This window comes from Cinclus cinclus, chromosome 5 (genome assembly GCF_963662255.1).
Source record: "Cinclus cinclus chromosome 5, bCinCin1.1, whole genome shotgun sequence".
Taxonomy (NCBI): Eukaryota; Metazoa; Chordata; class Aves; order Passeriformes; family Cinclidae; genus Cinclus; species Cinclus cinclus.
Window position 1 is genome coordinate 50,964,180 of NC_085050.1, and position 25,570 is coordinate 50,989,749.

The following is a 25,570-nucleotide window of genomic DNA, read 5'->3' on the forward strand; positions in this document are numbered from 1 at the left end:
AGCTTTGGGTTAATGCAAACATTAACCCAACATTCATACAATACATAAATATTAATATAATTACTTTTAAACTGCTACTGATGGATTTTCACTGTAGAAAAGCTAACTCCTACTACTTAAAAGAGCTAAAGATAATACATTTGAAAATAGGGATGCTAAATATCACTTTTTGTTTTGCAACTTCTTCGTTCGTCTTGAAAGAGCATACTTGCAGAATCTTCTAGTGAATGTAGAGCAGAGCAATGCATAGAAATGTCACAGGAGCTCTGCCTTAGCTCTTATAATGATCCTTGGTATTATTTCTGCATCTCCACCACAGATGCTAGTGAATACATCTTCCTCAACCCCACTCTTCCCTCTTCAGAAAAGAAATATATATGTATATATGGCCTGATCAAGGTATTCCTAGACTCTTCCAAGTATGCAAGTACAATCTGAGTTCTAAATGACAGCATGGTTTTACCACGAACCTGGCATTTTATGCCAATCACCTTATTTTCCCCTATCTAAAATGGGGCTGGTAGGCATTTCGTTATCTCACAGGATGAGCTGAGGTACCGGCACGAATGCTTGTCAAGCTCCTTGAGAACATAATAGTTACTTTGCATCTTACTTCCTTTTTAAAAAAAGTAAAGTCAGGAAGTGTTGCATGGCCATTCACAACAGATAAGCTATTGAATAGATGCATCTACCACAGTCATTAACCATTAAAATGCTTTCTTGTGTCTTAACAAATCCTTAAAGTGAAAAACACTTACAGAAGTTTTCACCTTGGGCAATGCTATTGCGTACTGCAGTTTGTAGACTTGACAGAACAAACCACCTCGATTACCCTGGAGATCAAGAGTAAGAAAGGCTCTTTCCCACTCTTCATAGAAAACATTGGTTTACTGTATAAGACAAAAGAAATCCAAGCGCAGAAATTGGAATTCTTACAGGAGTTTATATGCCTGTCTGCTTGCTCTCTTGGGCTTTTTGTTTTGTTCTATTCACAAGCTTTTATCTGGGGACCTCTATTTCCACCACACTGAGCTACATTTTGAGCATATACTTCAGAGCTGCTGGAAATGGCTGTAGAGGGCAACAACCCGGTTCCTACTCAGGGAAACCTTTAGAATATGCAGGGGATGAGAAGGGCCCTTGAGAGGTGCCTCGCCCATGCTTCACCTTGCACAAATGCACTGCAATGCTGATGTAGGCACCGGGCTGTGTAAAATCACCTCGGTCCCTGTGCTCTGGCTAGGCTGCCTGCCACTAGCACAGATTGGGGTCCTGCAGCCCCTGACTTTTACCTGTGGAAACCTGCCCCACTCACAGATTTCCTTCTGCAGGGCTTGCTGCTGTTGCATCTCTCTTACACATCCTTGTCTGCACTAGTACCTACCCCAGGTCTGCAGATTATGTGTTAGAGAACATATTAACAGGAGACTATCAAAGAGAGAAGCGACTAAAGAGAGAGCTTTTCCCACAATTTCGATTGGAAGCAAGTGCAAATTACCATCTGTATCTTTTTACAAAGCATTTACAACTCTAGGGTGATCAGAAAGTCCCAACCAGGTGACACACACCAGACTAGCTGTCACCAACGGAGCTGCTGGGTTTTCTTAAGAAGAATAGAAAACTGAAAAGCTTTGTGTCAACGAAACGACTTCCTTAACCTTGCAGAAGGCTGCTTTGCATCCAAGTGCTACGAGAGAAATGCAGAACACAAAGGTGTATAACCACAGCACATTTTCACTGTTGGAAGGCAGCCAACATTAGGTCCGGGATCCGTGATCGTTATCAGATTCAGGCACATCTACCTCAGAAAATTTGATCCAGGTCAGGCCTTGGCACACAACTGCATTTCTATGGCGACTGCAAATACACTTCATAGGAATTTCTACCGCCTTTGTATTTTCACTCTGAGGACAGGCAACTTTTAATCCGATGCAAAGCCTGCAGGTACCTTGTTAACCCATCACTGTTTTTCTCAAACAAACACAAGCAAACAGAGTGAGCTGATACCTGACTGTGCTTTGCAATACCTGGCCGTGGCAGCCTCAGCATGTGGCAGGAGCTGTAAAGCTGGATTTACTGTCTCCTTGGACTGCTGCCATAAACATAACCTCACACTCCGCCATAACTTCCTGGGCTTCCCCACTGCTTCTGCTTCAGATTTTTAACAGAAGACATTCATGGTTTGAATACAGCTGACACAGGACGGAAAGATTTCACACTTTTTTGCTGGATACTTCTCTGATAACCTTGACCTCACCTGGCCAACCCCATTCACGAGTTAAAATCTGCTGTTTTGATGGGACATATGCCAGGAGCTTGCCACAGTGATCCATGTTTGTGCCTGGAAACACCCCTGCCAGATTCCTGAATCTTGGGCCTGACTTAATGGTGTATTTTTCACCTTCTCATTGATTAGCTGTCATGAGGGGGGAATAGCACAACTGACAAACCTCTCTGTTCTCAGCATTTGCAGTCCCCACAGAAAATCTATTATTTTCGGGCTTATTATTTTATTTTCTTCTTTTATTGTCTCTCTGAAGCAATGCTACTTCCTAATTAAATGCATCAAAACCACAATACAGCAATCCAAAGTATTTTTCTATTTTATTTCCTCATAAAGGATTATGGTTGCAAGAATGACTGTCACTAAGCAGTTAGAGCACTATTAGCAATACACGCTTATCATATAATAACACTCAAACTGTTGTTCAAGACCCTGGAAACCCACAGAAATTCATCAGTTGATGTTCCAGAGCATTCCCAGAAATTGCCATTCACATTCTTCATGCTTTTCCTCAATTTGTGGCATCACATTTAATTTTTGATTGACAAGCCCAGTTCTGACATACTTTACTACAATTTGTGGTCCATATACAATTTTGTTATTCGAAAAGCAACTCTCTACATAACCACAGAACGGTATAATTTGCACCAGTATATCCGTCCAAACATGTATTTGGACATACTTCAGTTCAGGCTTGGACAATCTATGCAACAGTTTATAGACGACAGTATTTTCAATTGAGGAAAAAAAAAAAAAAACCACCCTTGATGCTTCTAATGACTTGGCAAGGCACATACCCCACTTAATAGGACAGCCAAAGACAGTTAGGATGGAGCCATGCTATTTTCACATCACTGTTTGTCTTGCAAATGCATTCTGGTGAATGAGAAAGATTTTGGTTGCATTACGAGTTCTGCAGGAACTCACCAAAATCTTCAATTATACTTTGTGTCCCGTCTACAAAACACTATTTAGAAAAATTAGGGGAAACATCACACAGTTTGACGGTGGGGAAGCATTGAAGGGTGAGAGGGGCCATTGCTCATTCCAGCTGTGGGTGTGGGGGGGCAGATTCTGCCATTCCCTTCTTTATCTGAAGCCCGCAGCCTGGAGGGCATGGAGACACCACCCCAGCTCAGAGCATCCCTGGCCGCAGGGCACCAAAACAGCTTCCCCAGTACCTTGCAATTTCTGGCTGTACTCTGTCCTATCGGACTGACTCCTCCTCAAGTTGCCGTGGTCCCCGGCAGCGGTGGTGCTCTCTACCACGGGCTCCGTCCTCCTCCTCTGCCCCATGTACAGCTTGTTCCTCAGCAGGGTCAAATTCCTCTTCCTTCCCCCGGTGCCTTCCTTCCCCGGACGGTCCATGCTCGCCACGGACAGCCTTGCTTGGTGGTGGTGGTGGCGGCTGGGGACCAATGGCTTGATTTTCAGGAAGATGACCTCTCTGCCCAGGTGAAGGCTGGTTGCTTTGGGCTTGGGTTTGCAGCAGGGCTCGCCAGGCTCCGCAGAGCCCCGGGCTCAGCCCTGCCACCTGTGCCGGAGCAGCTCCACCCCCGGGAAGCTGCCGCCCCAGGCAGCGTTTGCATTCACCTACCCTGTGTGCAGGCGCGCCTGGCGGGGCCGCTTTCAGAGCCAGCCTCAAACCGCAGCCATTCCCGGGCCCTCTCCTGCTGCAGGACACGCTCCTCACCCCGCCGCAGGGCTGGGGCTGCCGGCCCAGAGGAGCGGGAATTGCCTCCTCCCGGCTTGGCAGGGAGATGTCCCAGTGCGGCATGGCAGACCCCTTCCCTGTCGGCACTGCCGGGCAGCGGGAAGCAGAGGGCAAGGCAAATGGGAAGGGGAGGCCAGCCACCCACTCGACCCTCACTCCGGCAGCCTGGTCAGGACTCCAGCCCTTCGCATAACAAGTTGTAACTACCAGTCTCCTGTCCCCTTTGAGAGGGGTAGCTTTTGGGCTGGAAACTTTGGATCTGCAGGTTTGAAAGGCGACCAATCCCGCAGGACAATGAAGAAAAGGGCTGAGGAGAACATGAAAGCTCCTCCACGAGGTAGAAAGCAGCGTGGAGCTGATGCTTGTCTCAAGCCAGGCTCTGTCCTGCTTTACACTACACACAGAGGCCAAGGCAAAAGCCTGCCAAGGACCTGCGAGGGATACCACAGCCAACCACCATGCTGTGATAGCCAGGGGAGTGGACACCAAAACATTTGCTTGTAATACCTCTGGATTAGCCCCCTGCAAGAGCACTTATTATCCTGTCTGTCAGCAATGGCCTCTGGCACACACGTACTGTCTAGTGATCCTCTGTAGTGCCGGTCTAATCAAGCTCATGTCAAAATAGCAGGAGTTGCTGGCATCTAAGCTTGGACGGGACTTATCCTGGGAAGAGCCCCAACAGCCATCAGTAGCAATCACTGCTGCTGCCGTGATACCCAACCCTGAGGCCCTCGCTGCCATAGGAAATGCCTGGTGGGAGCCCCATGGTGCAGCCTAATCGGTGTCAGTCTCACGCACAATCATTGCCACAGCATCTGCCAGGGGACACGACTAATGTCCCTCTGACAGACGCTGGCAGAGCGTTTGGCTTTAGCACTGCCACACTGTGTCCCTGAAGGACTGTCTAGTAAAAAACAAGCTGGGATGAGACGTAGTAGCGTAACCGCATTTCCAAATTTTGTTTTTTCTTTACAAAACTGGTCCTGCAATGCAATCTCCTCATCAAAGCCCTTCATTTCTACCCAGTAGTGAAAAAAAGAGGTTATGAAACTGTTAAGCAATAGACTATGTCAAATTGTAGCACCATGCCAGTGCTGCACAAAGTGTCCAACCCAAACACAGTCTGGGAGAGGAGTAAAGGGATGAGGGGAATACCGGGAAGACTGTGCTCACACTGCACAGTCACATATTACATAGGCAATTCATGTGTTACGTCCTGCCTCCTCTTTGGTATTTCCCAAGAAATTCTCTATTCTGCAAGTCAGACCACAAAAATTTCTTGAAAGGCAGAGCAGTGGTGACAGCAGGGAGAGGTGTAGGCAGGAACAGACTGCTGACACACTTGTGACAAGCATCAAAGCTCCAGCAACAAGTAGTACACAGACTAAAGTGGGAGTTGAGGGAAATCAATCAATTTCCTTACACTGAGGACTTTGGGAGGAGCTTTTTTTTTAAGCAACAGCTTGGTATTCATCGAGGGTGGTAAAACTGGTTTAAACAGTCACCACCCTGACTGCCCCCCTTCCCCAGATGAATTTGTTCCCATTATTGCTGCAGGGTGTAAAAACAGGCATTTGAGATGAGATCGAGAAACTGATCTGGCAGAAAACTCCTTTCCTTGCCCCTTTTCCCTGGGCTATTTTCCATCTGGATCTGTGCTCCCAATTTAGCTACGGAAGCAGTTGTGGCAGCATGAAGCAGAGGATGACGCAGGGCACAAATGAGCAGCTGTGAGTAGGGCTGATGGTTGCTTAAGCCAGAATTACCCAGAAGAAAAGCTATCTCTTCCCACCAGGATTTTAGTGTCATGCTTCTCAGAAAACAGAGGTCCCACCATTTTATATGAGATTTCATTGTATTTATTTCAATTAAAATGGCTTGGAGGAGAACTGGGAAAGTATTTTGGCCAGGTGAAGGTAGAAGAACAAACCTAATAGAATTATTGGCATTGTAAGTTTTGACACATGTGCAGAGTTACAGCCAAAACAGGATATAGTAAAGTTTGCTCAGGTGTTTATTGTGACAGCAATCTACCCACATGCAAAAGTTGTCTTTCTCTTCCTCTTCAACTCAGTCACAGGGGGTAAAAAGGTATGTGCTCATTCAGCAACAAAATTGTTGTGGGGAAAGTCAGCTGTAGTTGCTGCTGTTGTTCTACTTGGAATGGTTTACCTGTCTTTAGCCAGCAGCATTATTTTGGAGGCAGCCAGGAGCCCAAAGCAGGCCTACACCATAGTTTAGAATGTAGATGAGAACTTAGTGTAACCTTAAAATATCTCCTCTGTGCCACCCAACATAGGAAAGGCTGAAATTACCGTATCTTCTGTGATACTCCAAATGAGTGGGACATGTTCAGGTCTGGTGGCTTCCCCATATCCTTTGAAGGGAGGGAGATTTGAGACACAACCAGGTTTCTCCATCATCACATTAAATTCCGTAACGGATTTCCACCAGTGGGCTATGCCTGTGCAATCAGCAGGGGGATTACATAAAAACAGTCAGGTGTGCATTTGACTAAGATCCCTATAAACCCTTATTACTGGCTGCTCATCTTTACTGGCTGTAACAAAATGCCACAGAAAGCACAGGTCAGAACTGTGTGTGAAATACTCACTGCCACTCATAACAGTAGGAGCAGCCCTCTCTCTACTTCAAATTATTGCTGCTCTCTTCTGGCTCCATTAGCAACCGATGGGAAAGTGGTACCGAAGTCACTAATCCATAAAACAAGAGGAATATTTGGTATCTACATGGACAAAATGCTCTTTTTACAATGAATGGGGTAATCTCTTTTACTACTCTGTTATGCTCAATTCTACAGAGCAAACTGGAATCCAGTTGATGCAAACACTCTCAGGAGTTATTTGCACGGAAGCCACTCTGCTTAAGAAACAGAACAGGTGCTGGTGTCAATATAGAAAATATTAGCATTGTGTTCCCCAGCAACTGTATTGGCCACATACAAGAGTTGATTGTTGTATGGTCAATGCCAATCTTTATCTCAGTCCTGAGCTATAAATGAACCAGAAGGGCCATAAAGACTGATGGCCATTAAGTAAGCAAACAGTTATTTGTTTTCTTGTCATACCTTGCAGCTGGTACAGAAGATTTTTTTTTATAACTTAGGGTTCCAGAAGTTATACAAAAAATGCTGGTTGACTATTGTGCCTGTTCCCTTTGAGTAGATCCACAGACCACTGCTGGAGTCCTGTGGCAATGGCATGGGATTGACATTTCCAAGTTTGCTCACTGCAATGGCCAGCACAGACACCAAGGAAAGAAAGTCTCAGTCCACAGCTGCAGAGTGACTTTGCTAACTTCATCTATGTAGAGATCACATTTGACAGCCAATGGAGAAGCAGAAAGGTACCACAGTACTGCTGCAGAAAGCTGTCCTACCTTCCCCACAGGTGGAGCAAGACAGCAAAGAGTGCAGATGTCTCTGTAGCTCCCCAGCTCCATACAGAGAAGCCTCAGTGCACATAAAAGCAAGGCTGTACCATGTCACTCAGCCTGTATGCTCGAGTCATAGCAAACACGTCTTCTGAGGGACAAAATGTGGAGCTTTGATAAGAACAATCCTGTGTAAGGCCCATTGAGGACTTTGAGCACAGGAAAGTGGCTGGTACATACACTCTACCTGTTCACAACAGTACTGGTGAGATAACAACAGTGTGACAGGTGAGGAAAAAAGCAATAAAAAGATAAGGCTTAGGGACAGGTAAAACTGGAGCCTACATGCTGATTTTTCACAATGAATGAATCAAAATTACTTTGAAATATACACAGGAACAAACTTCAAACACCTTTCAATAGTACAAAAAGAGAAAAAAGCCTGTCTTGTAGGTGAAGTTATTTAGTGTGGCAGTCTCACCTTCACTCCTACTGTTGATCTTGCCAGACTGGTGATTCCTGTAGAGAAACAGGTCTTTAGAAGTAAGTGCATAGTGATAATTTCTTTTAGCCCTGTCTACAGTGTTTCTTGTCTAAATATTTGTAGGAAAAATTCATAAAGTACATGCCTGCTGGGGCTCAGGCTAGGCTGTGGATATTTCTAAGAAGGCATGGTTCAACCTTTCAAGCTATGCAATGCATCTCCTCTGACTGCTGTGCTGCTTTCTTACTCCAAACAAAGCCTCTGCTCCAGTTTACACACACAAAAGGCTGACTGACGTGTTTTCTGCCTACAGAGGGGGACCCATCTCTCAAATTGAAACACCTGCCAGAGAGGAGAAGGGATGCTGAGAACAGGGTCGGCAGGGCTTAAATTGTCTTTGCAGTGCTGTAGATCTGTCACTATCCAGCCAGGGCTTTGTGTAGGTCCAACAGGCTTGGAGCTGGGCCAGCTCCCAAATGGGGACATCTAAGGGCAGTGCTGCTTTGAAAGGGCTGGGAGGTGAGAAAGAAAGAGAACTTGCCAGGAAATAGAGCAGTCCTTTGATTTCTTCAGTGCTATAGATGTGTAATTTTCTGAGGAAAATAACCTGACTCTGTTGATCAAGTAGATGGCACTGTGATATCAAAGCTAATGAGGAAAGACAAACGAGAGCGAGGCATAGGTAAAAGAACAGGAAGATGATTCTTCATTATTGGTGTGCTTCAATGCAAAATAAGAGGGCATAGAAATTACCAAGATGAAATATTTTCTGTGGTTCAGAAGGTTATCTGAGAACCTTCTGTCTGGTTCAAGAATCAATCAAGAAAGGAATGGAACTTAAAAATGGACTATGATGAGCAACTGGAAAGATTTTCCTTCTGGGTCTCTATTTTGAATTCTTAAAGATTTGCAGCTTCACACTAAAATTTCGTATTTCCAGACAGTATTTTTATAGCTGAACTGGAGACTTTTTTTCTTTTTCTCTATGTAGCTGTTTGTGCAAATTTGTGAAAGAACGAATGCAAGAATAAATCAGAGAGAACACTATTTGGTGATTTTTGTTTTGTGATGAGGGAGTTGCCTTGGAGTAACAAAGATAAGAGTCTTAAAAAAAAATTAAGCTTCAGTTCATACTCACAAACAAGTTTAATGGGAGTTAGGATAGGCTGAAAATGCTTGATCCTCAGAACTTAAAATTAACTCAGTACAGATGCCTAGGAGGGAAGAAATGGACAGATCTGACAAAACTAGACTCAGTCGTGGCATCCTGGCCTCTTGGCAAATCACTTTCTAGGCAGAAGTCCAGAGAAATTAAGTCTGGCAAGCAAATCCTAACATAATTTATGGGGGAGCTTAACAAAAAGCATGGTTAAAAAAGCAAACAGCTTAGACAAAACAGCTCAGACAAACAATTTATTCAGGGAAAAATGGTGTAAACTTGAGATCTTCCTAATGGTAATGAGTATTATGACTAAATCCAAATTTTGCATAAATACAGAAGATAGTGTCTTTAAAGCAACAGAGTTACTGAAATGAGTTCACTGCTACAAAACAAGGGCTCACAGTCTGACCCAAGCTACTTGGTGTCTTTGGAGTAGGAGCCTCTGCTCTTATTCACATTGAGATGGAAAGTAATGTAATCTGATAAATCTAATTCTAGTTACTGAAAACACAACGATTCCTTTCAGTTAGATGATGTAGTCTTTCCTTGCCATCAGGCACCCATCAGTGAGCAACATATAAATCCATATGTGAGTTGGCTGCTAGCAGACATCCCCTCTAGGCATCCTCTGCCAAATCCAGCTGTGCCAATGAAAGAGGTCACTGACTCAAATGATTCGGCATCCTTCTCCTGCTGAGGACTGCCAGTGCAAAGACCTGCAGGAGTTGTTCATAGCCCTTAACTTGCTTTGGCTGAAAAGCAGCCCGAATAACTTGGCCCAAAGTCCCTAAACTGCCTCAGCTAGCCTTGCCTGGCTTGATTTGCCCTGGGGAGCACTGTTTCCAGCTGATCCATTGGCAGGTGGGGGAGATGTTGTCGGCTGAAGGAGCAAGCACTGGCCAGCAGCCCCAGGGAGTGAACAAGGAGCTGTGGGAACCCTACCTGTTCCAGAGAGATGGCTGGGCAGGGAGGAAGCCTGGCTGTGACTTTTGCACACAGCAGTAGCAAAACAGAAGGCTGGCAGGAATTGATTCCTTCAGATTAACAGTTTTATAAGCCATGGAGATAGAACTTCTATTACAGCAAAATTTAATGATAATGATGTGATCACCAGTCAAGAGCAAAAGCACTGAATAGCACATGGTGGTAATAATGAAACTCTTCAAAGCTTTATTAGGTGAAAAGATTAAAATTATTTTCATCCAGGAGAATGGGTTTCTTTAAATTATAATATAAATAATATTTTCTGCTTTTAATTTGCACAGCACTTTAATGGGCAAAACATTAATTTTTAAACATTCATGTGCATATATAAAAACTTATCCAAAATCAATGTAAATGTACACTGTAGAGTACAAACTGTAGAGTACAAACTTTTAAAATAAGGACGTCCTTCAGGCTTAGATGGTTATATTGCTGCTGAGATTTTGCTATACTCCAGTGGCATTTTGCTGGAATGAGATTCACCCCTGTGCAGAGGGCATAAAACCTAAGCACCATGTAAGTTCTACTTAAGTCTTAAGGACCTGGCTCTAATTCCATTGAAATAAATAGCAATATTTTCATTGTTTTTCAGTGGGAGCTGTTACAAGGTCAATGAATGGGATCAGTCCTATAAATGCCTTTTGCTAGCCCAAGTGGAATGATATGCAAGGAGTTAGATGCAAAATGCTTGGGAATGAATGTGAAAAAATCCCTTGGCAGTAAAAGACTTGGTAATTCTGGAGAATTTGCTCAAGGTAAATCTTGGAACCAAAACATTCATTTGTTTCAAAGATTCAAGGATGGTATGTGAATTTATCCTTAGCAGGGAGCTGGTCTTACCCAAACATGACTTGAGGAGTACTGGGCAGACTTCAGGCAAGTTCTGTCAAATATAATGCACAATACTCAAAAACACAATCAAACCTATTTAAAGCATTCATATTTCTGCAGTACTAGGATATTTTTTGATTCCTTAGACTACTAAAACATCATGTCCTCTGCTCTGGTAGCATTAGCAGGGTTTCAGTGTGGTTTTCTGCTGTATCATCTACCCTTGATAGGTAACATGATGGCATTGATGTATGCATCTAAACAGCGCCTGCACAGAAACTCATTTATATTTCATAAATTCTAAGTGCTTCACAGCTGATTTTCACAGATGAGAGTTTCAGGTAAGACCATGTTCACAACACAAGGCAATGGGGAAGTCTGTGCTCAGACTTTGTGCATCTTTCTGGAACTCCTGGCCACTACAGTGCATTTTACTTTCCAGCTTGTAGAGAGAAATAAATATGAATTGGACTCTTACTAGAATAACCTTAAACCAATCTGTCAGCTTTGCAAGTGTAAAAATCCTGTGTGTATTCTCAGTAAGTGATTTTCAAAGGCTCTGACCTTCCATAAATGAAATCCAGATTCTTCAGAACTAAGCAGAGGCAGAATGCTAGGTCTATGTCACGTGTTTCCTTTTAATCTTGCCTGTTTCAGCAGCAGGCCAACTCAAAGAAAGCACATAATAGATTATAATAGAAAAAAAAAAGTTATGTAGGTTTTTCCTTTTTTTTTTTTTAATTACTCCACATGAAAAACAGATTGTTTGCCCTCTAGACAAACTTTAAAAATTTAGAACTACAGAGACCTGCTGGTGTCTGAGGGGAGCCTAGAAGAAAGATGGAGATGAACTTCTTACAGGAATATGTAGAGATCGGACAAGGGCTTCAGACTGAAACAGAGTATGTGCAGGATTAGATATAACAAATTCTTTACTGTGAGGGTGGTGAGACACCAGAACAGGTGGCCTAGAGAGGCTGTGGATGCCCCATCCCTGGAAGTGCCCATTGCCAGGTTGGATGGAGCTCTGAGCAGCCTGGTATGGTAAAAGGTGTCCCTATCCATGGCAGGGGAGAACTACATGATCTTTAAGGACCCTTCTGCCAGGTCTATGATTCTAAGAAGTTATTTCACCCCTAATGTTCAATTCAGGGTAGTACCCCTGAAAACCTTATATTTGGTGAACTCAGATGCCAACTCCTCCGGTAAAATATGAAGTACTATTTTGTAGCTCCTGCAGAAGTGGGCAACGGGCCTGCAAAATTGACTCTCTGCTCTCCTGGAGATGTCAATTGTCACAAATACAGCAGTGGCACAAATCAGAGACCATAGCTTTTTTTTCCCCAGAGCCTTCTTGTAATGGGAAATCCACACACTAGAATACTAGCTCCATCAAAGATCCAGAGCACCGACACGTTTCAGAGGAGTACATGGGGGAGCAGTAGTGAGGCCATCATGAAAATCTCCTGCTCTAGTGCAAAATAATTCTGCACCTTTGCTGCACACACTGAGCAGACAATCCTGACTCTTTTGAAGCTTGATCTACCGAAGTAGTAGAGGGAACAAATAATGAGTAGTAGTTAAATGCTGTTTAAATCTGAAGGAAGATACTGATTTAGCCTTTCTGCTGCTAATAAATAATTCCCAATAGCATTCAAAATAATGTATAAAATAATGAGGGTAACACAGAGTTATCCTGCAGAAATCTTTCAGGGGAATTCAAATCAGAGTTAACATTTAAAGCTAATATTGACCACCTTTCAAGATGAATTCAAAAGATCATTAGCTTGGGATTTAAGAGTGATAATGTAACAAAAGTTATTCAGCCTCAGTTTCTCCAACAGTGAAATGCAAATAGTGATATTCTCCCTTTTTCAGGAATTTTTTAAAGATCCACAAATAAGAAGCGCTACTTCAAGAACTACCATCCCTACTGACAGAGGAAATTCATTTGGAATCATTCTCAGGGATCGATTATGGAATGCAAAGGAATCAGATCATATGGAGAGCTATTAAGCTTTAAAACCAGCACAAGATTAATACAGAATCTAACCAAAATATCATCAGGGTTCAATACGAAAATTGATCTCTGTTTGGAAACCCATGCAAATAGCCCAGCTATAAGCAGAGCAGACACAGAGTGGCTTGAATGTGTGCCAAGGAACTAACATTTCCCTACCTAGGGAGCAGGAGGGTAGGGTCTTCTTCTGTGCTTCATTCTGCCGTGGGCCTCAGGTAAGGATAGCCACACTTGGCACCATCACTCCTAATTTTGCATCAACACTTTTCACAGAATCACACAGTTGGTCAGGTTGGAAGGGTACACAGCAGCTCATCTGGTCCAAGCACCCTGCTCAAGCAGGGTCAGCCTAGAGCACACGGCACAAGACGTGTCCTGACTGACGGCTCTTAAACCATCTCCTTTTACAGAGACTCCACAGCCTTTCTGGGCAATGTGTTCCAGTGCTTGGTCACCTGCACAGTAAAGAAATCCTTCCTTCTGTCCAGGTGGAAGTTCCTGTGAGTCAATTTCTGCCCACTCCCTCAAGTCCTACTGCTTGGCATCACCGACAAGAGCCCGGCTCCATTCTCTGGGCATCCCCCTTTCTGGCAGCGCTGGTGGCTGCGAGCACCTCAGCCTGGCTACACCTGGGCTACCAAGCTTGCCTGGCTCCCGCTGGGGGTCACCTGCCACCTCGAAGAGGGGCTGGCTTTCGTCACCATTAATGCCAACCCGGGCGAGCTGTCCCTTGAGGCTGGGCAGCCCCAGAGCCCCTCTCGTCCCCGCGGCGCTGCGCTGGGCCCGGCCGGGCCGCAGCAGGCGGGGCAGGGCCGGCCGGAGCCGCAGGAAGGGGAGGGAGGGCGGCGCGTGGCCGCCGCCATCATGCGAGCGCCGCTGGGGCTGTCGCGGCTGCTGCCGGCGGCGCTGGGGTGGGGGCGCCTGGGCGCCATGTCCCGCTACAGCACGGAACAGCGGGGCCGGCCCAACTCGCCCGATTACCGCCTCTACTTTAGTAAGTAGCACTCCCCGGGCTCCATAAACCCTTTCCTGCCCCGTCCCGTGGGGCGCACGGAGGGGGAGAGGCGGCGGTGGCTCCCCGCTCCCGCGGAGGCTCCTCCGCCTGGCTGAGGTGTCTCCCCCGAGCCTTCCCACCGCTGCACGGGGAGAGCGGTGCTTTTGTGGAGAGTGAGGGCGGATCCTGTAGACCTCCCGGCTTTTGGAGAGGATGCTGGGCCTGCTCAGCCCTGGCTCAGCCGTGCCCTTGCTCAGCCCCGGAGGAGGCAGGGGATGAAGCGGTGCCCACTGGCGGCAGCCGGCCCGGGGGGTGAGAGCCTCTATAGTGTGACAGCCCAGCGTGTCCCTTGTGACCGGGCAGCCCTCCCTCTCACCGGACACGTCACCGAGGCGGGAGGCTGACATCCAAACTGTGGGGCTCCAGCCCCCAGCGGGGACCAGCAAGTGGCAGTGCGAGGGCGCGGGCAGCGCTCCAAGAGGTGTCTCAAGACCCAGCCTCAGCTGAGGGTGTGCCGTGTTCAGTATTACGCATTTTCGTAACAGTGTTGTTTGTGTGCCTGTGCTATTGCACTGGTTTGTACGTTTCTGGTCCATTGGCTTAGAGTCGACTCTGACGTCTGCTGGTGTGGGAGAAGCGGAGGCGGCGTGTGCCCGCTTGGCAGCACTGCCAGAGCTCCCTTGTGCTCATTCCTGGGGCTGCCAGCGCAGGAGATCATCTTGAGAGAGTCACTTTATTTGGTGGGAATAAACAGCCTACCTATAAACTTTGTTTTATTTGTGGGGAGCATCTGGAGGTTTCCAGGAATTGCAAATCAACTCCATTGACTCTTCTTTGCTGAGGTGGTCAAAAGTCCAAAGCTAAGTGAGGTGCCTTATTTTTCCTTTACTATGAATAGGGGTGCTACCAGAGGAGAAATTACTTGGGATTTGAATTAGTGTTTGCACTATTTTGATGTGATACATGGACTTGAAAAACTTAAGCATACACTCCAGTGAAATTTGTTTCTTTCTAGAGTGGGAGCAAGCCTGAGATGCAGATTGGCCCCCCCACTAAGTTAACATCAATTTCTCCGGTTTCTGGGTGTGGTGTTTCATATCGAGGACATAGAACAATTATCCCATCCCTCACTTACTCCTAATCAGACTTTGGCCTATTACATTAGGGGGTGATGAAATTCAGTTTACTAGAAATACAGTGAAATAACGGGGGCAACATTGCTAGAAACCCAGCTGAATTCACTTACTGCTGATGGAAATGAGATTCCTTTGGGTTTGGTTTTTTAAAATTTGTTAATGCTCGAGTACAGCCAGGGAGTAGAAAAGAATGAAGGAATCTTATCCTTGTATTGCCAGGTAGAAGAGAAGCATAGTGTTGAATGCTAAAGCAATAACTTTGATTCTAATGAATCCTTGTCAAAACCATCAAATTCCTTGCCCTTCATGTAGGTATGTACTTGAAATTAAACTTCAGAAAAAGTATATATGCTATGATTGTATATCACTTAATACATTTTTGTATAGTGTGATGTTCAGCAACACCAACATCTTATGCCATATCTTTAGGTTTGCCATACTACTTCGTTTTGTCTTTCAGAGAATGCAGATGGTAAATATATTTCCCCATTCCATGACATTCCCCTGTTTGCTGAACCTAAAGAGGTATGTTTTTATGCCTTGAAACATGATTAATTTCAAAATACTAATAGTTTTGTTGGTGTTCTTTAAATAAAAGTTCAGGTTTTAAAAGCTTTGCTTGGGTAACCAACAGAGAAATGTATAGTGCCAGAAAGGACCACTCTAACCCAGACTGATGCCTTATGAAATACAGGCACAATGAGTACACCAAATTTTCTCTGCTGAGTTTAGTAACTTAGAGTGAAACATAATGATTCCTGTTTATAACAAGCCTAGGTGTCTCTTTAAGTCTCTAAGTGATTGAGGGCAGGAGAATCCTCACTGTATATTGTGACAATTCTCTGTGTTTAGATTTGTATTTATGTGTGCTTGAATTAATTTTCTACTGTTACTGTTTTTGAATTAGCAGTTTTCTACACCTGCCATTAAAAGTGTACATTTCGTTGTTGTGGATATACAGCACACACTTGCATAACTTATGGTGTATATCTTTAATTCCAAAAAGGAGCATTAGAATTGGAAGCCAACAGCAGGAATGCCCAGGAGAGGAGTGTTAATCACACCTTTGGAGATTCACAGACTGCGAGGTGCAGCTGAGCACTGTCACTCTTGTTAGCCACCCTCCCTGGGGTTTCATTACAGCAATAATGAAACGGCTGTTTAGTCTGTCACTGATGGGAGAACTGCCAGTCTTTGGTTTAGGCTGAGGTTTGCTTATCACAGGGTGCTTGTGACACAAACAGGCTGGGGGAGTTTAAGTAGTTTTCTTGTTTTGTTGCCGAGTCTCTATGGGTGATATGAGTGGTGCGAAAGGTCACTAGTTTGAGCATGTTCAGATGGAGACTCCTGAACTGATGAACCAATCTCTTTGAATTATTAAATCCAAGAGATTAAAAATCTGAATGAAGCCTTCTTGATCGGTAGACCCAAGTGCTCCTCAGTGGAAGAGGCAGGTCATTCAGAGTGTCATTACTGTGATACCATGTTCAATCCATGCTATTGCTGGAAAAGCAGTGTTCATCACATGTTTCCTGGAGACCTTGCTGTCCCTGCATCTAGAGTTAAAAGTCTGTGGGAGTATTTTATACCCACTGTTTTGTCAGTAGCTTAAATTAGAGTACAACAGTGTCTAATCAGTATGGAGAGACTTTTCATTTTGGTGTGAAATAGCTTTCAATTCAGTATAGGGCTTGAAGGTGAGCAAGAAGGGAAGTCATGGTTAAGGTCTCTGTTAATTTTGCCTTGTTTGCAAGAGAATGACTTAAGGAGTTGTATGTTAGAGTCTTTCCATCCCGTTGTCTAAGGTTTATGGACTTTATAATGAATCAGTCCAGCCTTATTTTTCGTGCTGGTTTTGTTTATTTTGGATTGTTTTTTGTTGTCTTCAATTGTACAGAAGGATGACTGTTTTTAATCAGTTGAGTACACACCTAAATTGCTGCTTAAATTTCTTGGTAGCTGGGAGAATATAAATGTGTCCTTGTACATTTTTTTATCTTTCTTTGTTAATGTGTTGAAGGTTAGAATTTCACAGTGAAACAGAACTGAGTACTTACTTTTAAAAGTTATAATTTAGGCCTTTGTGCTCACAAAGGGATGTTTCAATTTCATTTCAAAGTACTGTTGCCTGTGTTTATGTGAATATAGTGTTCTTTATATACTTCACTCTTTCCCTGTAGGATAAAGAAATTCCTGCAAAGAGGTCAAAGACTACCGGATCTGAGGTACTGCTAAGTTTCTTTTTTTTTTTTTTTCTTGTTTTGTTTTTTCCCCCAACTATTTCCTCTTATTTCCTTCCCAACATCACTTTTCTGCAGAGTGAACTTGTTGTCAGTGAATACAGTTGACGTATCTTCAAACGCAAGTCTTTTAGGAGAAGATTTAAAGGAATTTAATATTCTCCTCTTTGAATGGACCAGAAATGTCAGAATTCCTTTATTCATCAAGATGTTCTCAAAGGCAAACACGCCAGTGTTTCAAAGGCTTGTTACGACTTTTGCACTGTAGATATGTTATCTTTTTTGCTGTTGCGTTCAAAAATATTTGCAATAAAACCTTCCTTAATGAAAGGTTCATTATTCATTGTTCTCTGGCTGTGGATAATCTTTGGTTTGTTTACAGAACTTCAAAAATCTAAATATGTTAGGGCAGAAACTATATTGATTATCTGGTTTTTGGAACTGAGTTTATGTTGTTTCCTGTACTCAGCTGAGAAGCCCGAAGGGAGAATAACCATGTCTGCCAATGGTTCAATATTATCTAGCACTGAAGTTAAGGCTAATAGAAGTCTAGAAAACATGGAAGATCTACTCAGGCTTTTTCTGTGAAAAAAGATTTGTTTATGGAAGTGTCTTTTCCAAAATAAAACATTTTTTGCTGTGCTTTGCCTGGCATAGACTCATCTAAAACTTACAGTGTGATAGAAAAAAAGGAGCCAAACTATGCTTTAAGACCATGATATGTGGGTGGGCAGATGTGTGTCCCAATCCTTATCTTCTCCTGTCTGTTTGGCCAGTCTTATTGCAAAACTGTAGCTACCCATCCGATGTGAAAGACCTGTCCTAACTGTCTGGGTTCTCATAGTTTTGCAGCCAGTGTGTGGTGCACTGGTTCTTGTGCTTTACAGCAGTTCTCACACAATCCTGCACTGTTTCCTCTCCCTTTGCTCTGTGATTCATTCAAGGTACAATGCCCAAGTAGTGCTTTTTAGATTTCCTGTAGCTTGATGCCCATTTAGGTACTGTTTAGTAGATGTAGAATCATGCCTGAAAGAGGAGTTATTCAGGAGAAAGAGTATGTGCCAGTAGACTTCTATAAAAAAAATCATAGTCTTGCAACATCAATTCTTACTTACAGCTCCTGCTGGCAAGTCAAGAATTCTGTGTCTTAGCTGCTTAAAAATACTGACTGGTGCAAAGACATTTCATGCAGCGTCTGAAACAGTTCAAAACTGCATTTGTCTGTGCTGTGAGAAGTATGGTAGTTTGTTGAAAACCATGTTTCTAGTAGCCTATGGAAAGGGGGAGCAGAATGCCAGTGAAGGTGAGCTGCTCTTGCTTCCTTGGCCAGTGTAGCCTCCAGAGCTGCTTCACATAATTTCTGCTGTGAGACAGCTCTGCACTGTGGTTTAAGGACTACAGAAAATGAGCAAAGGTAAATGTGAATTTCAATCCTAGCATACAATTAGGCAAACAGATGTGCAGGCTGTTAAGTTTCCTGAGCATGCATGGTCTTTACTTAGGTGGTGAAATGTGAGAACACCTTTTTCATCATGATCTTTGGGATTTGGGGAAGAGAGAGAAAACAAGGGGATCTTTGTGTTCAGGAAAGCAGATTCTTCTTACACTGGGCTCTTTAGCAGCTTTCCTCATCTTGCCTGATGAGAGACACATCCCTGTGTGCTTGTATGCAGGGAAGGCATAGCTTAATCAGGGAGTAAAGGGAAATGAGGAATTTAATGTCATATACTGATTTCAGAAGAGCTTTGAAGCCCTGGACTCCTTGTTCTTGTCTAGGAATGCAAAGGCTGCATTGATAGCTGTTACTGAGTTGATGCTTGCACTGAATTTGATTGGAATTCAAAAGTAGTAGTTCTTCTTGCCCTGGAAATGCATCTTTGAAACTTACACTTTTAGGGTGGCAGTTATTTGTTACTCTGGACAAGAGCAAGCTGTTTTAAGAGTTAAATTAAATTAAGTTTGTTAAATTATGCTGAGCTGGTGTTTATCAGATTGCAAACTAGCTATGGAAAATGAAGATAATTTTGGAAGAGTGTCTTTAGTCAGTCTAATCTATTTTGAATTGTCTTTGGTGTTCCTGATGCCAGAAAAGAAGGTTTCAAAGTAGAGGAGTTTCAGCTTTCAATATTTGTAGAGAACACACATCCTACAAGTCTGTGTCAGCTGTTCTGCAGTCTCAGTTTGTAGTTTCTAAGGGAAACACTGGTGTGTTTCTATATTAGCTGTTTTCACTAGTTCAACCATTTTTTGTAACATTTTAGACCTTCCCAAATCTTAGTTAAATTTAGCTTTGCAGACACTGCTGACAGCTGACCTTATTTTTGCTTTTGCAGATGATTTTTGCTGTTTGAGGACAAAAAAGAAGTTACTTTGAGGTAGAAACTGTGCCGAAAGAAGTAATATTCAGATCCAATCTTAAATTATTAGCAGCTTGCAGTCTGAACCCCTGCATTGCCTTAAGAATTGCAAGCACTTGGAATCCACTCCTGCCCAAGTAAATCTCTGTGACAGGTTTCAAAAGTTCCACATCTCTTTCTGGAAAAGTGCATATTTCCACTAGGGTTACAATCAGAACTGTCAGAGCTTGACTGGTGGCTATGGTCTTCCTTGTCTGGCAGGAAGAAGGTTTGAAGAGGTCATCATTTTGTTTTCAAGGCAAATGTGACATGTTGTTCCCTGCTGTAGTGAAAGGGTTTCTAATCTACTTGTCATTGTATACCTTTGGAGAAGTATTTAGATATGGTGTCATTCAGAGGACCCAGGTGTTTTATGTGTTGGCCCTGGTAAGGAGTTTGTCCAAGCATGTAGTGGTTATAGTCCTCTAACTTGTGGATATTCACAAGAGCCTTTGAAAACAAAAATCGAAATAAAACAAGATGGCTTTTGTTTTGTTGCATCCTCTGGATTGTGCAGTGCTGGGATGCCCCTGGGGATTTCAGCTGAGATGCTTCTGTGAGCCAAAAACTTCTGATAAATTAATTAGTCAGGTGAGATTTAAGGGGTCGTCAGATTGGTCATAGAGTCTGAATTGGTGATATGATAGAGGACCTTGAGCTTCCAGCAGTGTTCAGAACTGGTGTCAGAGATGTCATTTGGTAAAGTTGGCACGCTTCATAAGAAAGGAGAAGCTGTTGTCATTTTCCATGCAGAACAGGTGCACGCTTTGTGCTGACTTTGTATTCTGCCTTAACTACAGTCTCTGTAACTGTCCTTGGTGATGTTAGACAATTTTTCAGTATGTGTAACCTGGGCTATGGCATGTCCATTATGTGGTCAGGGATTTGTGTTCCAAATTCTAGGTTATCAGTGAGTCTTTCATGCTGGTGCTTGAACTTGCCCAGACTTTTGGTATGGATATGTCCATTAGATGTAGCCTTGCTTTGTGTTTCTGCAGATGACCAAATGCTGAGACTAGGAGTAATCTTCACTCTTCAGTCCAGTTGAAATCTACCCAGCATACTGTTGGTTTACTGAGAAAGTTACATGAACTATTTGATTCAACTTCACTTCAAATAAATGGTTCCTTAAACTTGAGAAAGCCAAACGTTTCATGTATATCCATGTCAGGGTTGTGCACTGCATAGTTTTGCAGGTGAATGTGTCTCATAACTGGTTTATCAGAGGACATGCCTGACACCGGTGAGATTCCTTCATGTAAAACCTACCTGTACCTACACAGTGTTCATGGTTCCCTTTCCAGTATAGCAGGAGGGAAGTACACTGTGAAGAGACTGCAGGCACTCTGCACTTAAGCTGGACATTGCATTCCTCTTTTGCCATGTGGCATGTTAATTTATATTGGAGAAGTTCCACTTTCTTTTTGGTGTCCAGATGTTGCTGGCATCTGGTTTGTTGTTTTAATTGGCAAATACCTTACAGCAAGTGTTACATTGGGAATGCTTATAACATGGCTACTCATTTTATAAGGAAGTCTCACACCATTTATTTCTGGATATATTTAATGACAATTCATATTTAGCTTCTCCTTTTTCCCCCCCTTTCTGTCTTTTATTTTCTTCCTTCCTTTTAAACGTCACCCTTTATTCACACTGCTGCTAGACTGCAGCTTATGATTTTCATACTTGTTAGTCCTCAGGTGCATGCTGCCATGTTCAGTTGATGGCTGATGAGAATCCCTGCCAGATTGCAAATGAGCAGACAGGAAAAAAAAGAAATGGTAGCTGCTTTTTCTTTTCTCATTCTTCTGAACTTAGAACTTCTCTATGACAGAGTCAGCAGCTCCCAAATGCTGCCTCTAGTGCTTTTAGATTTTTTTAAAGCACTCTACTATAAAAACTACCAAAGTAACTATAAGCTTTAGCATTATCTCTTGTAATGCATGCTAATGGCAAATTGCAATCTATAGAGGATGCTCCACTTCTACTCCAAATTATCTGAACCTTCAAAGCTGAGCATTAAAGGTTGCAACCTTTGATTAAAATCATACCTATTCAAACTCCTTCCCTCAAGTGTATGAAATAAGGAACTTTTGAATGACTGGGAAAGAAACTAGTTGAGCAAGAAAGGGAAAGTTAGGTAAAGAGTTGGTTTTCAGAAGGATATATGGCAGTCCGGAAAGGCAGGCATGAGAAAGGTCATGGATTATTTTTTCCTTCTGATACTCAGGTTTCTAAAAACAACCCCAGATCAAAATGAGTTATTTTATGTAGGAATCTGTACAGCCAGAACTAGTTGGTTTTTTTTGACCATCAGTCTTAGAGGAGAGAATGATGACTAACAGTTTACCTGGGTATAACAATCTGTATTTTCCTTGCTTTTCTCAGTACTTGCTGTACAAACATGTGCTGAAGTATTTTTGTAGTCTTTTTATCTTTCTGTGTTTTTTTTAATTTCAAAAACCAAAAACTGTTTCTGTTTTCTGTGTGAAAGGCATTTTTGCTTGTCTCAGTAAAAACTGTATCACAGTACATTAAAAATTATGTTCAGCTGAAATGGAATGCAGCAAGGTGCCAGGAAGTGTTAAAGACAACACCCCAATTAAGCAAACAGTTACAACCTACATGTATTCCCATGTAATCTACTTAGGTGTAGTTTTTAGGAAATGAAGGGTATAATTTAGACATACTAGTTGTTCCTACTGATGTAATTTTCTGTTGATTTTTTCTTACACAGTTGTTGGAATTAGGAAATGTACTTTTAACTTCTCTGTGTTGAGCAAGTAGATTCCACACCTCCCCTGCCCCCATCACCTCTTCAAGGTACAACAGAGTTTGAGTACAAATACCTGTCTTATGTTCACATTGACCTGAAGTCAAACAAGCTACGCAATACCCTGGGTTGAGTGTCCCTCTGGGCTCTTCAGCTCTCTTTCCCTAGCAGATGGATTCTGTCGTTTTTTCTGAATCTAGTACAGTTTCCTCCTATTTTCTTCCATTCTCTAGGAATACTGTCCTGAGGAAGGTGTCAGCCAGCAGAGTTGACATGAGACTGCCTGGAGGAACTCCTCTTTCTGGCCTGTTGCACAGTGGACTCTTATGTGGAGTGAGTTCCTTCTACATGAGGCACTTGCAGAGCTGGGTTAAATTGGACTGCAGTGATCTCACAGGCAGGCCAGTTGACTGCTGTTGTACTGAGGCAGTTAAATGGTAAACTTTGCAAACAGTAATTTTTGTTTAAAGAGAGGTCTTTTTTCTGTGATTTGAAGGTGTGTCAAATGGGCTGTTTAAGCAGTCTTGCCATTGCTTGAGGGGGTAGAAATGCTTACTTTGTGGCTTGGTGAGGTGGAATTTTTAATTTTACTGATGTAAGATAAAAATATCAATTACCAGATGTATTCACCAGCCAAAACTAACCACTGAATGACACGTGCAGATGGTAATCTGTGAAGACAGGTGGTATCTGACAATTACATTTCTGTTTTAAGCTGCGGCAGGGACAGTTTTCAGCAAGGGATACGGGACAACATTAAAGTGGTTATAAAGAATAGATGCTTGGTGTGGGAAAAGAGTGATGGAAACATTCCTGTGTGATACTTAGCCAAGGAAGAAAACAAAATACGAAAGAGGAAAGAAAAAAATCCTAAAAACTAGGTAGTCTAGTTGTCTTTCAGTCTGTCAAAATATGTAGTATGTGCTCTGCTTTCCACATGAGTGAATCTAGTCTAACTGCTGTGAAAATTTGATTGCCCTATAAATAAAACTTTTTATTTTTAAATGTAAATACCGAATGAAGTCATTAATCTTTTGTAAATGCTTGTGGCAGCTTAGCATTAGAGATAGTACTTTTGGGATTTTTTTTTTTTTTTTTTTTTTTTTTTTTTTTTTTTTTTTTTTTTTTTTTTTTGCATACAGATTAATCTGTTAGGCTGTCACATTTAAGATTCTTGACAATTCACATTTGACTGATACCACAAACTGTGAGGGCCTGGTCTTCAAGCTGACTTGAATCCAGGTGGTTTTATTGTGTTTTTTGAGAGCAGCATTGCATTTATTTCAGTCCAGTGTAGTCCAGCCCCAGCAGTTGATTTGGTGAAGGCCTGGACTAACTGTTGACTAATTAGAAGCTCAAAACCAAGCATAGAGCTGCTGAACTCTTAGCATTCTACATGGTCAGGAAACCATATGGCAGCATCTAAACAAAAATGCAGGATTGTGGTAGAGGGGAAGACATCCTGTATAATTCCAGTAGTTTGTAAGTTTTCTGCCTCTAGCTACCAGTCCAAGCAATTATTTGACCTGCTTGGCAGTTCCTTAAGAGTTTCTTGTCAGCACTGGCTTTCATACTGTGTATTTCTTTTCCAAATGTTTCCCAGATGGATGTGCAGACTTTATTTGGCTCTCTTCCAACCCTTCTCTTACCTGCTTATGCATGTGTGTTGCTTTGTTCTATTTGCTTGCTTGGTGTTGACATTTTTGAGCCCTCTACTTACTTTTCAACTGTTCTTATATACATAAGGTGTATTTTATCAAACTGAGACTTAACTGAAACCTTTCTCCTTTTTTTCTTTTTTTTTTAAATCTTCTTTTATTTGGTCATGACCTGATTGAGAGAAGTGATTCCATCTGACATGCCACTGATTGCAGTATGGGCACAGTACTCATGGATGGCAAATATAGTTTAAATTTATTGGGAATTGGCTGTCAGTATTGTACACAGCTTGTGATCTCATAGTAGAAATGCTGAGTGACAGTTGGGATTTTCCTTTGCTTTCTTGCTTTCCACATTCCAGATTTGTTTGGGAAGAGATGGTCATAGAACCATTGGAATTACTTTAATCAGACTGTGACATTGACGTGGTAATGCTATTTGTTTGTTGCAGCTGCAGGGTACAAGGAGAAGGAATACAAATATTTAAGGGCTCACTAGAGCCTTAATTGTGGTATAGTTAAAGAGTCAGTGCAAGTCTTCACTTTATATTTTTTTCTTATGAATTTCTGCAAAAACATGTTGTATCTTTCCTGACCTGCTGCGATTGCTAATACCAGTGTGAGTTTTCCTTGACTGTGAAGAGATGTCCCGGGCAATGTGATAATTTGGGGTTAGTGCAGTAGTCCAAAACAGGTTGTAGGACCTTGCTTGATGGTTTGTTCTAGTTACCCAGTTCAGTAATACTCCTTGGTAGCGCTTAACTCAGCTTCATAAGAAAAAAATCTTGTGACAGTTACACAGAATTTTTCTCTTTGGAAAATGGTGCTTTAACCTTCTCAGTAAGATGATGTAAACTGCTTATTTTTCTTCTAAAAACATGAAAGTTTACGTGTTTATTGGTTTATTTCCTCCCACACCAGCTACTTAAAAAACTTTCACTTTGTTTCTGTCAGGAAGAAGGCTAACACAAATGTGAGGTGTCTGTGTCCATGTCCTTCCCCTGCCATCACTTTTGGATTAGTTTGGCTCACTTGAACTGGATTTGACTGAGAATCAGAAGTGTCATTTGCATGAGTTTTTAAAAAAACAGGCAAAAGAGGAAGAGGAGGGCCTGAAAGCATAAATCCTTGAGGGAAAAAAGCCCAAAACATTGTCCTTTCCACTGCTTAGGGGGAGCTTACTCTGTCTTATAGAAACATTAAATCGTCTTTGACTAGCAGACTGAACCACTGCCTTGTGGCAAGCCATTCCATGGACATTCTGAACATTTTGTAAGGGTGATACTGACATGGGGACAAAAAAACATCAGGTCTATTTCCATTGCTTTTTGTTGTCCATATTCTTAAAGGGGTGACGTGAGGAAAGGATGAACCATGGAGGTTGAACTAAAGGAACTGTACAAATAAAAGTGGCTGTAACAGAGAAATGTGAAGTATGTTGCTGCTGAAATCACAGGAGAGAATTTGTGTTACTGTAAAATACTAATTGCCAAGTGGA

At 42.6% G+C, this 25,570-nt stretch overlaps 2 protein-coding genes across 3 annotated transcripts in view; one reads left to right on the plus strand and one right to left on the minus strand.

The window, feature by feature from the left end:
• Positions 1-3,655, minus strand: part of ARHGEF38 (Rho guanine nucleotide exchange factor 38) — a 36,506-nt gene extending 32,851 nt beyond the window's left edge. Inside the window, exon 1 of the mRNA XM_062493807.1 lies at positions 3,466-3,655. Within this exon, the coding sequence (XP_062349791.1) occupies positions 3,466-3,652 (187 nt within the window). The 5' untranslated portion in view covers positions 3,653-3,655. The remainder of the gene's footprint in view (positions 1-3,465) is intronic.
• Positions 3,656-13,736: 10,081 nt separating this feature from the next.
• PPA2 (inorganic pyrophosphatase 2) overlaps positions 13,737-25,570 on the plus strand; it is a 35,054-nt gene continuing 23,220 nt past the window's right edge. Inside the window, exons 1-4 of one of the 2 annotated variants that reach the window (XM_062492974.1) lie at positions 13,758-13,869; positions 15,466-15,530; positions 17,186-17,230; positions 22,648-22,747. In XM_062492974.1, the coding sequence (XP_062348958.1) occupies positions 15,469-15,530; positions 17,186-17,230; positions 22,648-22,747 (207 nt within the window). In that variant the 5' untranslated portion in view covers positions 13,758-13,869; positions 15,466-15,468. Of the gene's footprint in view, positions 13,870-15,465; positions 15,531-17,185; positions 17,231-22,647; positions 22,748-25,570 lie in introns of both variants that reach the window. The other variant, XM_062492975.1, reaches the window with a different exon arrangement.